This window comes from Hippichthys cyanospilos, chromosome 15, assembly GCF_059441005.1.
Source record: "Hippichthys cyanospilos isolate Australia breed blue-spotted pipefish chromosome 15, RoL_Hcya_1.0, whole genome shotgun sequence".
NCBI classification, from domain to species: Eukaryota; Metazoa; Chordata; class Actinopteri; order Syngnathiformes; family Syngnathidae; genus Hippichthys; species Hippichthys cyanospilos.
The window spans coordinates 10,532,328-10,546,540 of NC_142383.1; the positions used below are offsets into that span (position 1 = coordinate 10,532,328).

Sequence of the window (14,213 nt, forward strand, 5' to 3'; positions counted from 1 at the left end):
TGGCACGTCTCTGAAAGCAAGGTGGCCTGTGTTTTTTATAAATATGATCTATCCAGGTTACCTATTGACTGCCAGTGATAGCTCAGTTTACAGTACAGTATTTATATATTAAATGAATGCATACAAAACGGTTAATCTGTATGTCGGAAGAAATACTTTTTGGATGAGTGTTGCAGCTTTTTTGTCAGAATTTTTAGCTAGGAGTATCCCCAAAAGAACTAAAAAAAATATCAAAACTGCTCATTGAAGACTGTGAATGGTTACACAGATCTTTTAAGCCATAAAATGTGGATTTGTAAGCTGCCCCCCAAAAAGAAATAAAACATAACGTAAAAGGATCACCTTCATAAACGCTTCATAATGTAAAAGCTATATTTTGTTAATATGTATATGTGTATATATTTATAAATAAATATATCAGCAGATCTGTTCCTTGAGTATTTCCAGCATCGGAAGAGAGTGAGTAGTCGTTCTGACCAAAATGATTCCATGCCAGTTATCTGGTGTTTTTATTATCAAGGAGGGCAAAGTCATGCATTGCAGCCTTTCCAAAAGAACAACTACAACCAGCAAAATCCCAGTAGCCCAAAATGTGTACAATATAACTAAAAACCAGCTCCTCAGGAGACAAATGAGACCTCAAAACTAAATAAAAAAGAAGAGGTTAAGGTTTGAGGACATTAACCTCGACGCAATTGTATATTTTGCTTGGCAAATGTTTGTTCAAAAATGTAATCAGGAAAAAAATAAGCTCATCTTGTGACACAATCACTGCTTTGTTTGATGCAGACGGTAAACTATTCGATAAAATTCAAAAGTTAAAAAAAAAAAAAACCTTGAGTGAAAAAAAAGATCTATTTTTCTAGAAAAGTAAATTTTATCCCTTGCTTATGTACCCGTTTTTGTCCCGTTCTTCTCGTGGGCTGATGTTGACGCGGACAATAATGTTGAGGAGCCAGCACCTTGCTAATAAACTGTGGCTTTTTACTTTGCTGTGTTCGACTTATCGCCGCCAAGTGGCAAAATGTCCCGTCATACTTTTGTGTCGAATTTTAAGAAGATGAAATTTTTGTCATCTGTTCTTTGTGTGTTGTCCACTGATGTTTCATGGACAGAGAAAAAAAATACATTAAAAAAACAACTTCAAAGTGATGATGGCTGCTGTCTGCTTGTGTAACGGTGGGAAAAAACACAGGATTTTTTGTTGAAGCATAAACTGGGGCGTGGAGCCTCATCTTTGTCTCTACACTGTACAAGGGTGTCCAAACATTTAAATTTCAGGATGGAAGGATACAAGGGCCACTTTAAAGTTGTTTGGGCAAGCAATAAGCAGTATGGTTGCCACTATTGAATATTTGTAGTCAATTATTCTTTCAAATATTTCACAGATTAATCAGATCATCTGATCACTTTGTTTCATTATAGCAACAACAATTTTCACAATTAGTTCAATTCATCTATTGTTGTTTATTTATTATTGTTTTTTACTTATTAAAAATACTAAACAATTAGGATGCTTTTTTCACCAAAAATGTGTCATTTAAACACGGGTGTGTTGACTTTTTAATACCAGTTTAAGCATGGTAAGCATACATTTGGGGCCAGTGGGGCCTGGCCCCACCAGGTGGTGCTAGTGGAGCACTACAGCCTCAAAATTATTGTCTTCTCTTTTCCTACTCTCTCTCTCTCTCTCTCTCTCTCTCTCTCTCTCTCTCTCTCTCTCTATATATATATATATATATATATATATATATATATATATATATATATATATATATATATATATATATATATATATATATATATATATATATATATATATATATATATATATATATATATATATATATATATATATATATATATATATATACCGCGTTTTTGTATTTTTTTGTCCCTCCTGACGACCGGTGTCTGTTGAGGTATTCGCACATGCGCTGTGGTCGACACCGCAATAAGCAGCACGTTTTCCGCTTTTTCTCGCAGCTCCTTCATAGCAACTGTGTACTATTGAGCCAATTCGCTTTTCCCCGATCGCCAACGCCTAAATACGTCCACATTTTCTAACAAGTGTTTTAGGAGAAGAACCAAGCAGACGCAAGCACTGAGTTAAATCCTCGTGAGTATCGATTGATGCACGACGCCTCATTGTGTGCAATGAGGGCCGCTCCATAGTAGCTAACTCCGTTCTGTAAACATCATCAATGCATGCGGAGCAATCGCCTCCATGACCATCGAAGCTTGTAGTGCTAGTTTTTAATTGCAAATTCAATTGCAACATTGTTGTTTATTTGCCAAACTCCGAGTAAAATAATAGAGGATTTTTAGCGTTAGCATAGCGCGCTAGCTTGATTTTCAGAGCTGCATGTCAGGGATGAATATTGGATGTTGCTTCCGTTTCCGTCCATGGTTTTAGTACCAACAAACCTAATTCTTTGGTTGTTAAGTGAAAATTAATTTCAGTCAAACGTTGACGCGAGCTGACGCTTCCATTGGTATCCACCTTATACCTGGAGGCTCGGATGTAGAAACGAATATGGGCGAAACTTTCTGTGAGACGCCGGTAGTAGTAATTAGCAATGTATTACGTTATGTTTTGATGAAGCGGGTTATTTGAAAACGCAACCTGGACAAATAATATTGTTGCCATTTTTTTTTTCGTTTTCGAGTTTCTCAGTTTCCACGCATGACAATGTAACTCAAAGTTCTCTTTTTCGCCAACAAGGATCAACACGTCTGCAAACATCAAAACATAAACTTCCACTTGTGCATAAGTACCTCACTCATTATATCCTGCAATCATAACAGTGCACAGTTGATGGTCACTCCATTACCATGGCAACAGAAGACAAGAAGCCAGAGACTGACACAAAACCTCCAGTTGCAACGACAGGATCTTCTGCTCAGAACAAGGTTTGACAAATTGCATTATCAATCAAGAATAATTACTAGATTGAATTCTGTTCTTTTTATTTCCCATTTATCTGTTTTACCGTCATTTTCAGAATGCTCCTGCCAAGCCCAACTACGGACTGAAGTTTACACTAGCAGGCCACACTAAAGCCATCTCCTCTGTCAAGTTCAGTCCCAGTGGAGAGTGGCTCGCCAGCTCCTGTAAGTTCTTCAGCCATTTTATCTGCTTACTGTTTGCATGAGGAATGGACCGATATGAAATTCAGATGATATAACCTTGAGCAAAAAGATCACAGTGTCACTGTATTAAATATACAGTTGTTTTTTTTTTTTTCCCATTTAACACAATTTGTTCCATTGGTATACAAAATATTGAGTATTTGGTACATTGAAAAATATGTACCTTGTGTACTATAAATGAATAAATATTAAATGTTCTTAGCAAGACACACTATTTTTTTCGACAAAGACTTCCCCTTTATTCTCAATATCTGTCTCAATGTCTGCCAATAAGTTAAATATCAAAGAAAAACAGTGATTAATAATTTTCAGAGGCATGTTGTTTAGTCAACGCTGGAAGCGCTAATGAAACCACTGAACCAGATCATATGATTAAAAGTATGTAGGTTAATTTCAGTCTTGAGATTAATTGAAAATGGTTCATTTCACATCAGCATACAAATGTAAAATAACAGCTCATGGAGGTGACATGCGGCACTCATCGGCAGACCATTTCTGTAATGCCTTGGGGTGGTTGGCTTGATTTCGTCTTTTCAAGTGGAGACTGGCCTGACTGCATAATTTATTGCATTGTGTTGGGAATATCCCTCCTGGAAATGCTGTGATGTGTGCAGAAGTTTCCTCACACACATTGAAGAACATCCTCACTGCACACCTAATTGTAATAAATTGGTTACAGCGTCCGTATGTAAGAAATTTAAAGCAACTATTTCTCTTATTAAATTTCTAGAGGGTTCAAGGCACACCATCTCGCTCAACCTGCTCAAATTAGCACTACGGCTAAGCATTTTGGGTTAACATGCATTGGATTCTTCAAGTTTATCTGGGAAAGCAAATTAAAAACAACACAAAATCTAACTTCTTTGTAGTACTTAACGTAAAACCGCCTTTATATTTTAAACCAACTACAATTTGGTTTACATTCCAAAATCAGAAATCGAAGGAATGCAATGTACACAGACCATCTGCAAGCAGCCAGTCATGTTCATCTCTTTTGTAATGCTTCCTTTGTTAGATTAAGTAAAAAAAAATAAGGTACCTATTACGGTTATAGACAGTATTAGGGGTTATTGAAACCACAACTTTTGTAAACCGTCAACTCTGTTATCGGCCCGTGCTGTATTTGCTCTTACCTAAAACAACCTATGGAGACTCCTTTCCTTTCCCTTTGCAGCTGCTGATAAACTCATCAAGATCTGGGGAGCTTACGACGGAAAGTTTGAGAAAACCATATCAGGACACAAACTTGTAAGTTTAATGTCATATTTACAAACAGGGGTCATTCGGTAATCCAATTTTGTCCAGAAGTCAGAACGAGGCATAGTCTTATCACGTACCTTGATTAATGTGGAAATAAAATCATAAAACACCAAAACAAGGTATAATATTTTGATACATCCTGACCAAAACTATTGGACGCCATTTAGCCCTTGCGATAATTCGAGAAAGACATAATTTGACATTTATTCTGATTGTGGTTTTCACCTGCCTCCCTCTCTCTCTCCCCCCTATCTATCTATCTATCTATCTATCTATCTATCTATCTATCTATCTATCTATCTATCTATCTATCTATCTATCTATCTATCTATCTATCTATCTATCTGTCTGTCTGTCTGTCTGTCTGTCTGTCTGTCTGTCTGTCTGTCTGTCTGTCTGTCTGTCTGTCTGTCTGTCTGTCTGTCTGTCTGTCTGTGTCAGTCAGTCAGTCACACACTTACGCTACAAGTCTGCAAAAGTTCACTGATTTGCAACTGATAGCACATTTCATGTGAATCCACAGGGCATATCGGATGTGGCCTGGTCGTCCGACTCCAACCTGCTGGTGTCTGCGTCCGATGACAAGACCTTGAAGATCTGGGACGTTAGCTCGGTAAAATTGCACATCTGTTGGCTCATCTTTTCATAAAGTCACCCAGGTTCAGACAACACAGTGACTTGTTTTTCTACTATTACACTTCATTTGTTAATTTTTTTTTTTGTAATCGGAACAAATCCGAGGTCAGCCAGTATTTGGGAATGTGTGGAGTGTGTAACTTCCAATTTTCTAGTGTACTTAATGTCCTGTCACTTCGTCATTTCAGATTTTGGCTAAACATGAGCGTGACACATTAAGATGAACAACCTCTGTGAATGTTCCAGCATACTATATGCTATTATGAACTTCCACTCGCCATGATTTACTGGCCTGCTCACGTTCAGGCTCACAATGATTGCTTTATTAGTTTGTGCGTGTCAAGACAGTTTTACTGGCGGAGTTGGATATCTGCTGAATCAGCAGTGCGATGTTGGATAGACCCATTTTTATTTACTGTCTTGGATCTGTGTGTGTGTGCATTTGCAGGGGGGGGCGGGGCAGTCATTATATTGTAGGGCCAGTAATAATATTGTCTTTCTTTGTCCACAGGGAAAATGTTTAAAGACCCTGAAAGGTCACAGCAACTATGTGTTCTGCTGCAACTTCAACCCGCAATCCAATCTTATTGTGTCAGGATCAGTGAGTTCACAAGCTTTTTTTTTTTTTTTTTTTTTTTTTTTTTTAAGGTTATAAGACGTAGAGAAATTTGTGCTGAACAAATGTTTTTGATTTTCTTCCAGTTTGACGAGAGTGTGCGAATATGGGACGTGAAAACAGGGAAATGTTTGAAAACATTGCCCGCTCATTCGGACCCCGTTTCTGCTGTAAGAACGTTTTACAGTTGTTATTGTTGACTTCAGAACATGAAATGGAATGACATTTTTATGAATCACTACCGAAAATATCTCTATCTTTTCTTTTAGGTCCATTTCAACAGAGACGGCTCCCTGATTGTGTCCAGCAGCTACGACGGACTTTGGTGAGAATGAAATGGGCTTTGAAAGCAACGCATTCGTGTCTAGTCAACATTTTAGAAACTCTTTTAATTAGAACATTCTCTAACATACGGTGGTAAAAAAAAAATCCCTGTAATTAACTCTTGGAATTACAAAAACTGTAAACAGAGTGCCAATCCTGTCATAAAGCATCATCCACATAAAGCTGATAGAAAATAAGATGTGCATATTTTATTTGGGCAAAAGGTGCCTAGATTAAAAGATCTTTATTCTGAAACAAATTCTTGAAATATATTTTGTTTACCCAATATGTCAATCAGTATTTTTTACAATGCAGATGACATTCTTAATGCACAATTCAATACATACATTTTTTAAATCATGAAAAATGTTTGTGTTTCAAACTTTTGACTCTTCGTCTATATAATAAGAATAGTAGTAATGATATATATTTTTTTCTTTTGTCTCAAGCCGAATTTGGGATACAGCATCAGGGCAGTGCTTAAAAACTCTAATAGGTAAAGTGACACAATAGTTTCTATGTCTTTAAATTGAATAAAGCAGTTGTGGCACAATAGCTGTAGATATTGATATGTGTTTTGTATGTTAGATGACGACAACCCTCCCGTGTCCTTTGTCAAGTTTTCTCCCAACGGAAAATACATCCTTGCTGCAACACTGGATAAGTGAGTACACAAACTACTCAACGCTTTTTGCGGTATGTGTCCGGACTCTGCGCTCTTCAAAATGTTTTTAAAAACACACTTGGCGCACATCTTCGGGTACATTTCAGCAAAGAACATCACGGCCAATGCCAAGTATCATATCAGCTCGGGCTCAGTTGTAACTGCGTCTAGCATCAATTAGGCACAGGAGTGCTCCGGTGCTCCATATAAATTGGGATGTGATTCATGTAAATGCACACTTTGCTGACTAACTGGGGATTTGACCATCACAGATCTGCTGATTGTAACTGATATTGCTTCCGATATGCTCGCAGGTACACAGACTGGCATGTGTTTCATGCTTTGCCTATATTCTCAACTTTGTTGCTCACTTGAACAAGTTTTTTTCATGTCAACCTATTGAGAAATACATATTTTTGTCATTTGGGTAAGAGCTGTTCATATATTACGTTAAAAATAAATATTTTATTATTGATGCACTTTCTTTTTCCATCATATTTTGTACAATAAAAGCTATACAATTTAGAGCTAGCTTCAAAAAGTAGCTGTTTTGTCCGCATGCCGTTTTTGTGGTAAAGAGAATGTTGCTTACCAATAGCAATGTAATAAAAGATTGGTCAAATATTGGCAGACTGTAAATAAAGTCCCACAGTGGCTGCATTCATTTTTTATATTTCATATTCATCTTTTATATTTCCACACTGTAGTCTGCTCAGTGTCAGTTTCAGTATTTAGCCATGATTTTATTTAACTTTTTTTTTTTCTTTCTCTCGTTCTTGTGGCCACAATCTTGTAAGACTTCTCATGTAATATTTGTCTCTTCCCATCCCTAGTAATGTGATTTTCCTTTTAGGAGTGAGGTGGTACCAATACCAGTATCGGCATTGGGGAGTTATATTCCTTTTTATTGAACTGTTTTTTGTATTTTGCCCTTAGCACACTGAAGTTGTGGGACTACAGCAAAGGAAAGGTGAGACTCTTAAGTGTCAAAAGAAATAATTCAGTCGACCGTCTTTTAGCCTTCCGACACGGCAGCGCTTAATTGTTCATCCTTGTTGCTTCAATTTTGCAGTGTTTGAAGACGTACACGGGCCATAGAAATGAAAAGTACTGCGTATTTGCCAACTTCTCCGTCACAGGTGGAAAGGTAAAAAAAAAAAAAAAAAAAAGCCAGGCCTTTTTTTTTTGTTACTCTTTCTTGTTGCATAAGACTAAATGTGCTCTCTCAGTGGATCGTGTCGGGCTCTGAGGACAACATGGTGTACATTTGGAACCTGCAGACGAAGGAGATTGTGCAGAAACTGCAGGGCCACACAGGTACTGCCAACAAAGGGGCTCGCCCTTTTTAAGGATTTCAAAATGCATTGTCATAATGTAATATGCAGGTTGGTGAAAATTCAGTTGTCGCTTTCTTTTGTGGGAAAATCGTAGTGAAAAATGGCGAGGCAAACGAAGGGGGGGCAATGTTCTGACAAAATAATTTTACATTCCTCTGAGTCACAGTGGAAATAGCTGTGCGTTAATAAAAAGCATTTTTTTTCCCTCTTTCAAAACTCCAGATGTGATCATTTCGACTGCCTGCCACCCAACAGAGAACATCATCGCTTCCGCCGCACTTGAAAACGACAAAACCATCAAGCTTTGGAAAAGTGATTGCTAAAGCCCGAGCATTCGTAATTTCTTCGTTTTTTTTTTTTTTTCTATTTTTTATATAAAAGAAAAGACTTTTTCTTTCCACTTGGCCAGCTTGTTCTGAATGCAGAGCTTGCCCTGGAATGAGCGTTTGCATTTATGCGACAAATGAATCCCCTCGATAGAGGGGAAAAAAAATACGGTAGTCTCATGACACCTATTGCATTCTTTCCATGTGGTTTTATGTCTTGACACCTCCATATACACAAATACAGTCGTCATGCAAAATAGATGACTTGTTTAACAAACTTTAATACACCATTTCTAGTGCTTCAGTATTATTGGACAGAACTTTTAACCTCAATTGGAACATGGTTCATGACAATTTACTTATGGTCTGTGCAAAGAAAAAATAAAAGGTTTGCCTTTTATGTATGTGTTATATGATGTCGAGTTTGGTTTTCTAAGAAATACCCATGAATTTCATTGTTCTACAGTAGTATTTTGAGTAATACTGTAAAAAGGTTATACAGAAACTAATTATCATTATTAAAGAGTCTGATGGTTTTGGCTGTGCAAAATTCCAAATTCAACTTTTGTTTTAGGTTTACAATTTTTCATTTAGTATTAGTGACAATACTAGCCTTTCATTTAGCATGATAGTGGCAATAATACGCCCACCCACCTACAAACATCAAGGCTTGCTAGTATTTTGTATGTATGCATATGACATCTAATGTCAATCTAACTAATCAGTGGCGATCACGTTACACCCATTTCATTTAGTTACTGTACATACAAATCATGCAAAACGTTTTCTGTTAGAAAAGAATTGTGTAATTTGAAACGCTACTATTTTACTGTTCACAGGACAAAGTGTGCGTGATGGGAGGCATGTAAATTTCCTTTTTGTGTACAGTATACTGAATAGTTTTCATTTGTTTTTTGAACAGGACACTCACTCACTTACCTTCCCTTTATCTAGAATGCTATTTACGTCTCAATTTTACAACTGTACTTGTCGGGAGATGTGCACACAGCTCAATGTGCTGTCATTGTCATCAGGCATTTTAACAGTAAAATATGAAAAAAACAGGACCCATTATTCACACTTTTTTAGCTTTTTGTTTATTCGTTGTGCCGTTGAATGTCAGTCATGACTCATCAGTGTTGCACAAACAGTGATTCAGGACAACAATTCACAAACATCCCATTTAGCTACTAATTACTTTGTTTTACATGAACATTGTAAAGATGCACATGTTGCTAAGACACCAAGACCAGTATTAGCTTGACAAAATTGCTAATGTTAAGACTGTTTTGATGCAATTAATTTCATTCACTTTGTGAATATCAGGCATCCCACAGGGATACATTGCTTTGTCTTGTTTTTGGGGTGTGTGCTTAACCTCGTTTTTATTTGGATAATCTTCACACCTTTCCATCTTTAAGTTTTGGAATTTGTGTGAATATCCACAGGATGTGGATTGAGTAAATTATTATTCTTATTGATGTTCTAACTTAAAAACAATGCAGTAAAATACGAAAACATATTTCAATTTTTTAACACATTATGTATATACATGGACGCAGTTAATAGGAAAAGGCTGCCTGCGCCACCCGCAACTATTAAGTTGTCTAGGCATATCCAATCATATGTAAGACTTTGTCCGCAATACGCCTTTTTTCAGACTCGTCACTGACTTGAGGAGTGGGAGTTTCTTCTGGAGATTCGGGCTCTGGAAGTTAAAAAACGGAACGGCATCATTATACTTTGCATCAACAGGTAGCCTTTTAATACTAAAAAATATGTAAGCTAATCGTGATTCAAAAGGATATACGGTCTCAATGTCACACCTGCAATACTGGCAGCCGTCGAGACACTGCGCCGCCGCCTCTTGTTGCCCTATAAACAAAAACCATGACTTTTCTATTACTCGTTTAATACAATTTGTAGGGAGAGATAAAGGACTCACATAGTTGTCACTGCTGGACCACTCTGGATACATCTGAGAATGGAGTTTTTTCTCTGCATCAGCAATCTTATAGTACTTAGCCTGTCCCTCGTCTGTCATCAACTTCCACTATGGACGTTCAAAAGAAAATAGTCCAAATCGTGCTTAAAAATCAATGCAATTTAGATAACAGCCAGCACTCACCATATGCCCCAAGACAGTATTGACAGAAGCACTGTCTTTTAAATTCATCTGTGCTTTTACATTTTGTCTCTGCTCCTTCAGAAAACACATGAACGCGTTTGGTGGTTTCTTGACATACGGCTGGTCTGCATCTCGTATGCGTCTGCGTCTTCGTTTTCTTCTGATGTGCAGAAAAAAAACCAGGTGCAGAAAAATAAATACAGAAATCTGGTTACCTTATGGAAATGACATGTTTGGTACAGACAGAATGGATCTGAGAATTCAAATTTTTAAACATCCAGTCAGTTCAACAGGAAATCCAGTTGCTTTTCGGCATGACTTTGATTAACTGGAATTCAAAATTAGACACCAGAATGAGATGTGACACTTGAGTTGAGATTTGCAAGAGGTTTTAAAGGGTAACGAAACACAGCTGTTCATATATTCTTATTTGACTTAAATCTACTATAGTATAGTAGTTGCCCGGAACTAAAAATCGGTTGAACAAAAAATTGTGCAAAAGCATATGCCCATGCTGGCATATACAATGTAATTTTGCAAGAAAATATTGTTTGGTTTAGTTCCCTTTAACGTGTGACCTTTTGCATCACAATCCAAAGTGCTTACAGTATGAGCAGCCGCCGCTGCCATAAATCACCTGGAAGAAAACTAAATCAACTCACTGCACTGTAAGTTGCAATGTTCACAACTTTTTTTTTTTACCCACTATTCATTAGACCTGCACTTAAAGTAAGTCTTACTTTGTGCATGTTATTGGGGGAGCAGCAAAGACAGGGGGACCAGCAATGTGATAGACCACCCCTCCATTCCTATATGGATAAAGGAGACAAAATTGGATAAAGTGAAAACATTTCAAATTGCTTTGATGTGTTTGTCCTTTAAAAGTCGGCAGATAGTGAAAATGATTCTTACTTTGAGGCGCTACTCAATGGAGCAGCGTATACAGAAGGGCCTGTCATCTGGAACATCTCTCCTCCATTCCTGTAATGATTTATGTGGAAATAAAAAATAAAGAAAGAAAGGTTGCAATATGTTGATCATCCCTTTCTTTGTACATTACTTACAGCATCCCAGGAGGACACCAGTTGGCACTTTCGGGAAGTGACCGTGCAGGTACAGAGATATTCTGGATGTGCAAATACACAATCATTAGTCATCAAATGTCAACAAAGGTGATGGGACATTCCCTTCCGAAACAATTGTTTTCCCCATTTTAAAACATTTTTTTCCATTTTTAATTTTTTTTTGAAACCATCCAAAGGATAAAAATGACAAACCCTTCATTATTTGTTGCAAGACCCTTTCCATCTAACTACACAGGGGTTACTTTCTATTATGCACTTACCTGAGAGGTACCTGCCTGACTTTTGATGTCAAATCCGTGCATGCCATACGGATTTGAATGCGGTCCTGCCATCATCTGACCTGGCTGCACAAAAGCTGAACTGGGTGGGACGCACCCACCGTAGCCCCTGTTGTGACCAGTAACCAACTGACAGTGTGTGTCAAACCTGAGCCACGAAGGCACAGGAGGTGGACAGCTTGCTGTGGTACACACCATACCGCTGACCACCTCCAGGAGAGTGGAAACAACTTCCTCCCACTTGAGTTCTGCTACCACTTTCTCAAATTCTGCCCTGAGCTGCTCCATACTGTCAGATCTAGCACCTTCTGACCCTATTTCTTCGCCTCTCTCCTGAAGAACAACAACAGCAGAAGACTATTAGGCCCCTGTGACAAACATCCATGGAAAGCTGCTTTTCAGACACTTTTGAGGCTCACATCAAAGATTACAAATAATCGTGTGCATGCTCTAGGCAAAGACAACGGAATATTAGGCAGATGATCTTGATTTGAAGTCTTGAATTGAAAAAAAAAAACGGATTTAAGACACAAGTCAGATGCTATATCAGTAATGAAGAGAGAATGGCTTGCCCATTAGAAAGCAAGGAACTACATTTGGTAATAGACAAAATGGAAACTCATAAGCCAACAATGGAATTGGCCTGGTATTACACATTATGATTATTTTTCTCACGTATCCAGTTGCATTTGTTTGTGCTGTTTTTATTTCATTTTAGGACAGCTTGGTTGTGATTCATCCCAATTTAAATTACTGTATTTAATGTAAGGGAAAGGTGATCCATCCTACATTAGTTAAATTAACAAAGATACAGTACGGTTGGGTTCAAAATAATAGTGGCGTCTTTAAAATGTTGAGTAAATGTCAAAATTCCTTTTAAAAAAAAAAAAGTACTTTCGTGAACAAAAATGCACGTTGTTCTATCCAGGAGGATCGTCAAGTTCAATGTTGTCATGACCATGCTTCCAGGAGGAACTTCAAAATAAAAGTGTGCCAAGCTCGTGGTACAGTTTATTTTGAAGCAACGGCCGTCCTCACAATGTTTGTCTCTTTTACTATAATGGTGAAGAACAGCAGGCAGCACTTCCCGACCTTGTATTTCATTGGACTTCTGGCCCTTCCCTTTTAGTAACTGCCCGATGAATGTGTCCTTCTTGCCTCTCCCACGTTACCCTTTGTGAAGTGATATCAGTTTAAAAAAAAAAAAAAAACAAGCCTCTATTAATTTGTTCTATTGGTGCTGAGCTGTGTTGGTCGCCCACCGTAGGTTATTCAGTTATCGTTGGTTATTATAACCGATGAATTCTTTGCATTTACTTGTAGGTTGTTTCTTTTATCCATTTCTTCATTTAAAAAGACATCAGAACAGTGCCTTGAACGGTCAATTTTACTTGGTTATCAGCACAAATGCACAGCCAGCATATGCAATGTCAGTTGCCTTGATCCTTAAATAAGGAGCCGTTAAGACTTTGTATTCACCCGTTAAGACTTTTTATTCAAAGAAACGCACCACTTCTATTTTTTGAACACATCACCTGCTCATTCAGTTTCACTGAATCAGCATGCACGGCAGACCTGCTGGTTTTCTATACCTTTACGGTACTCTTCTGTTGCGGGCTTGCTGCGAGAGAGAACGGGGGCACTGCACCCGTGTCCCCCAATTACGATAAATATTAACAATTTTCTTGCTGAGTAGAGTTTGCAATATTAATAAAATAAGTAATTTATCTCGTTGCTGTTTAGGCACTGCTATTTTGACCATGACTGTGTGTGCCAGGTTCCAGTAAGTGACGTGACATCAAAGCAACGTATAGCGAAGAGAACTTTCCAGAAATACCAGAAATTACGCTGAAATTAATGTCCGTAGAAAAAAATATATGGTGGTAAATTATACTAAATACTAAATGTTATTGGCACAGGGGATATACTCTGTCAAATATGAAATCGCGAATGAGTGTTACTTTGTGGTCATGTGAGAACTTCAAAGACGTGTAAAATAAATCGTTACTTACCGTTGCGCTCAACCACGCATCATTTCTACCAACTTCAAGTTGTCCCCAATGAATCTCAGTTGGTCTTCATGAGAGAATTTAATATTTCGGCACACAGCTGTCTGTTAAGTAAAGGGATGCTCAAATGAGACTCCAGACAGGGAAAAAAAAATGTCCAATGAAAGCCTCCAACGGCTCACATAGAAATATGCGTTGCGGGGCAACCACTCACAACGAGCGTTTCCGCTTCCTGTTTTTACAAATATACATAATTATTTGAACTCCACATTGAGTTAAATGCATTATTACAACGGACTGTCCTTTTCGAGATCGATGTGTTTATTGTGTTATTGTTGACTTGCAAGAGTTGATGACAAAATTAACGCGGAACCAAATGACCAAGTGTCGATTGCTT

General features: G+C 37.7%; 2 protein-coding genes across 2 annotated transcripts; one reads left to right on the forward strand and one right to left on the reverse strand.

Annotated features, from left to right (window-relative positions):
- The first annotated feature begins 1,934 nt into the window (after nt 1-1,934).
- Nucleotides 1,935-8,727, forward strand: wdr5 (WD repeat domain 5). Its single transcript, XM_088435678.1, has 14 exons — nt 1,935-2,119; nt 2,809-2,913; nt 3,006-3,114; nt 4,328-4,401; nt 4,937-5,026; nt 5,561-5,650; nt 5,752-5,835; nt 5,935-5,990; nt 6,439-6,485; nt 6,578-6,653; nt 7,590-7,623; nt 7,726-7,800; nt 7,883-7,970; nt 8,213-8,727. Exons 2-14 carry the CDS (start codon nt 2,836-2,838, stop codon nt 8,311-8,313), a joined length of 1,002 nt encoding a protein of 333 aa, XP_088291804.1. The 5' UTR covers nt 1,935-2,119; nt 2,809-2,835; the 3' UTR covers nt 8,314-8,727.
- Nucleotides 8,728-9,393: 666 nt separating this feature from the next.
- LOC148411674 (uncharacterized) lies at nt 9,394-14,021 on the reverse strand. The gene is made up of 9 exons (XM_088435679.1): nt 13,820-14,021; nt 11,790-12,140; nt 11,509-11,570; nt 11,357-11,425; nt 11,185-11,253; nt 10,445-10,604; nt 10,262-10,369; nt 10,143-10,191; nt 9,394-10,024 (listed from the first exon to the last, which is right to left on the reverse strand). The coding sequence occupies exons 2-9, from the start codon at nt 12,093-12,095 to the stop codon at nt 9,924-9,926; spliced, it is 924 nt and encodes a 307-aa protein (XP_088291805.1). The 5' UTR covers nt 12,096-12,140; nt 13,820-14,021; the 3' UTR covers nt 9,394-9,923.
- Nucleotides 14,022-14,213: the final 192 nt, after the last annotated feature.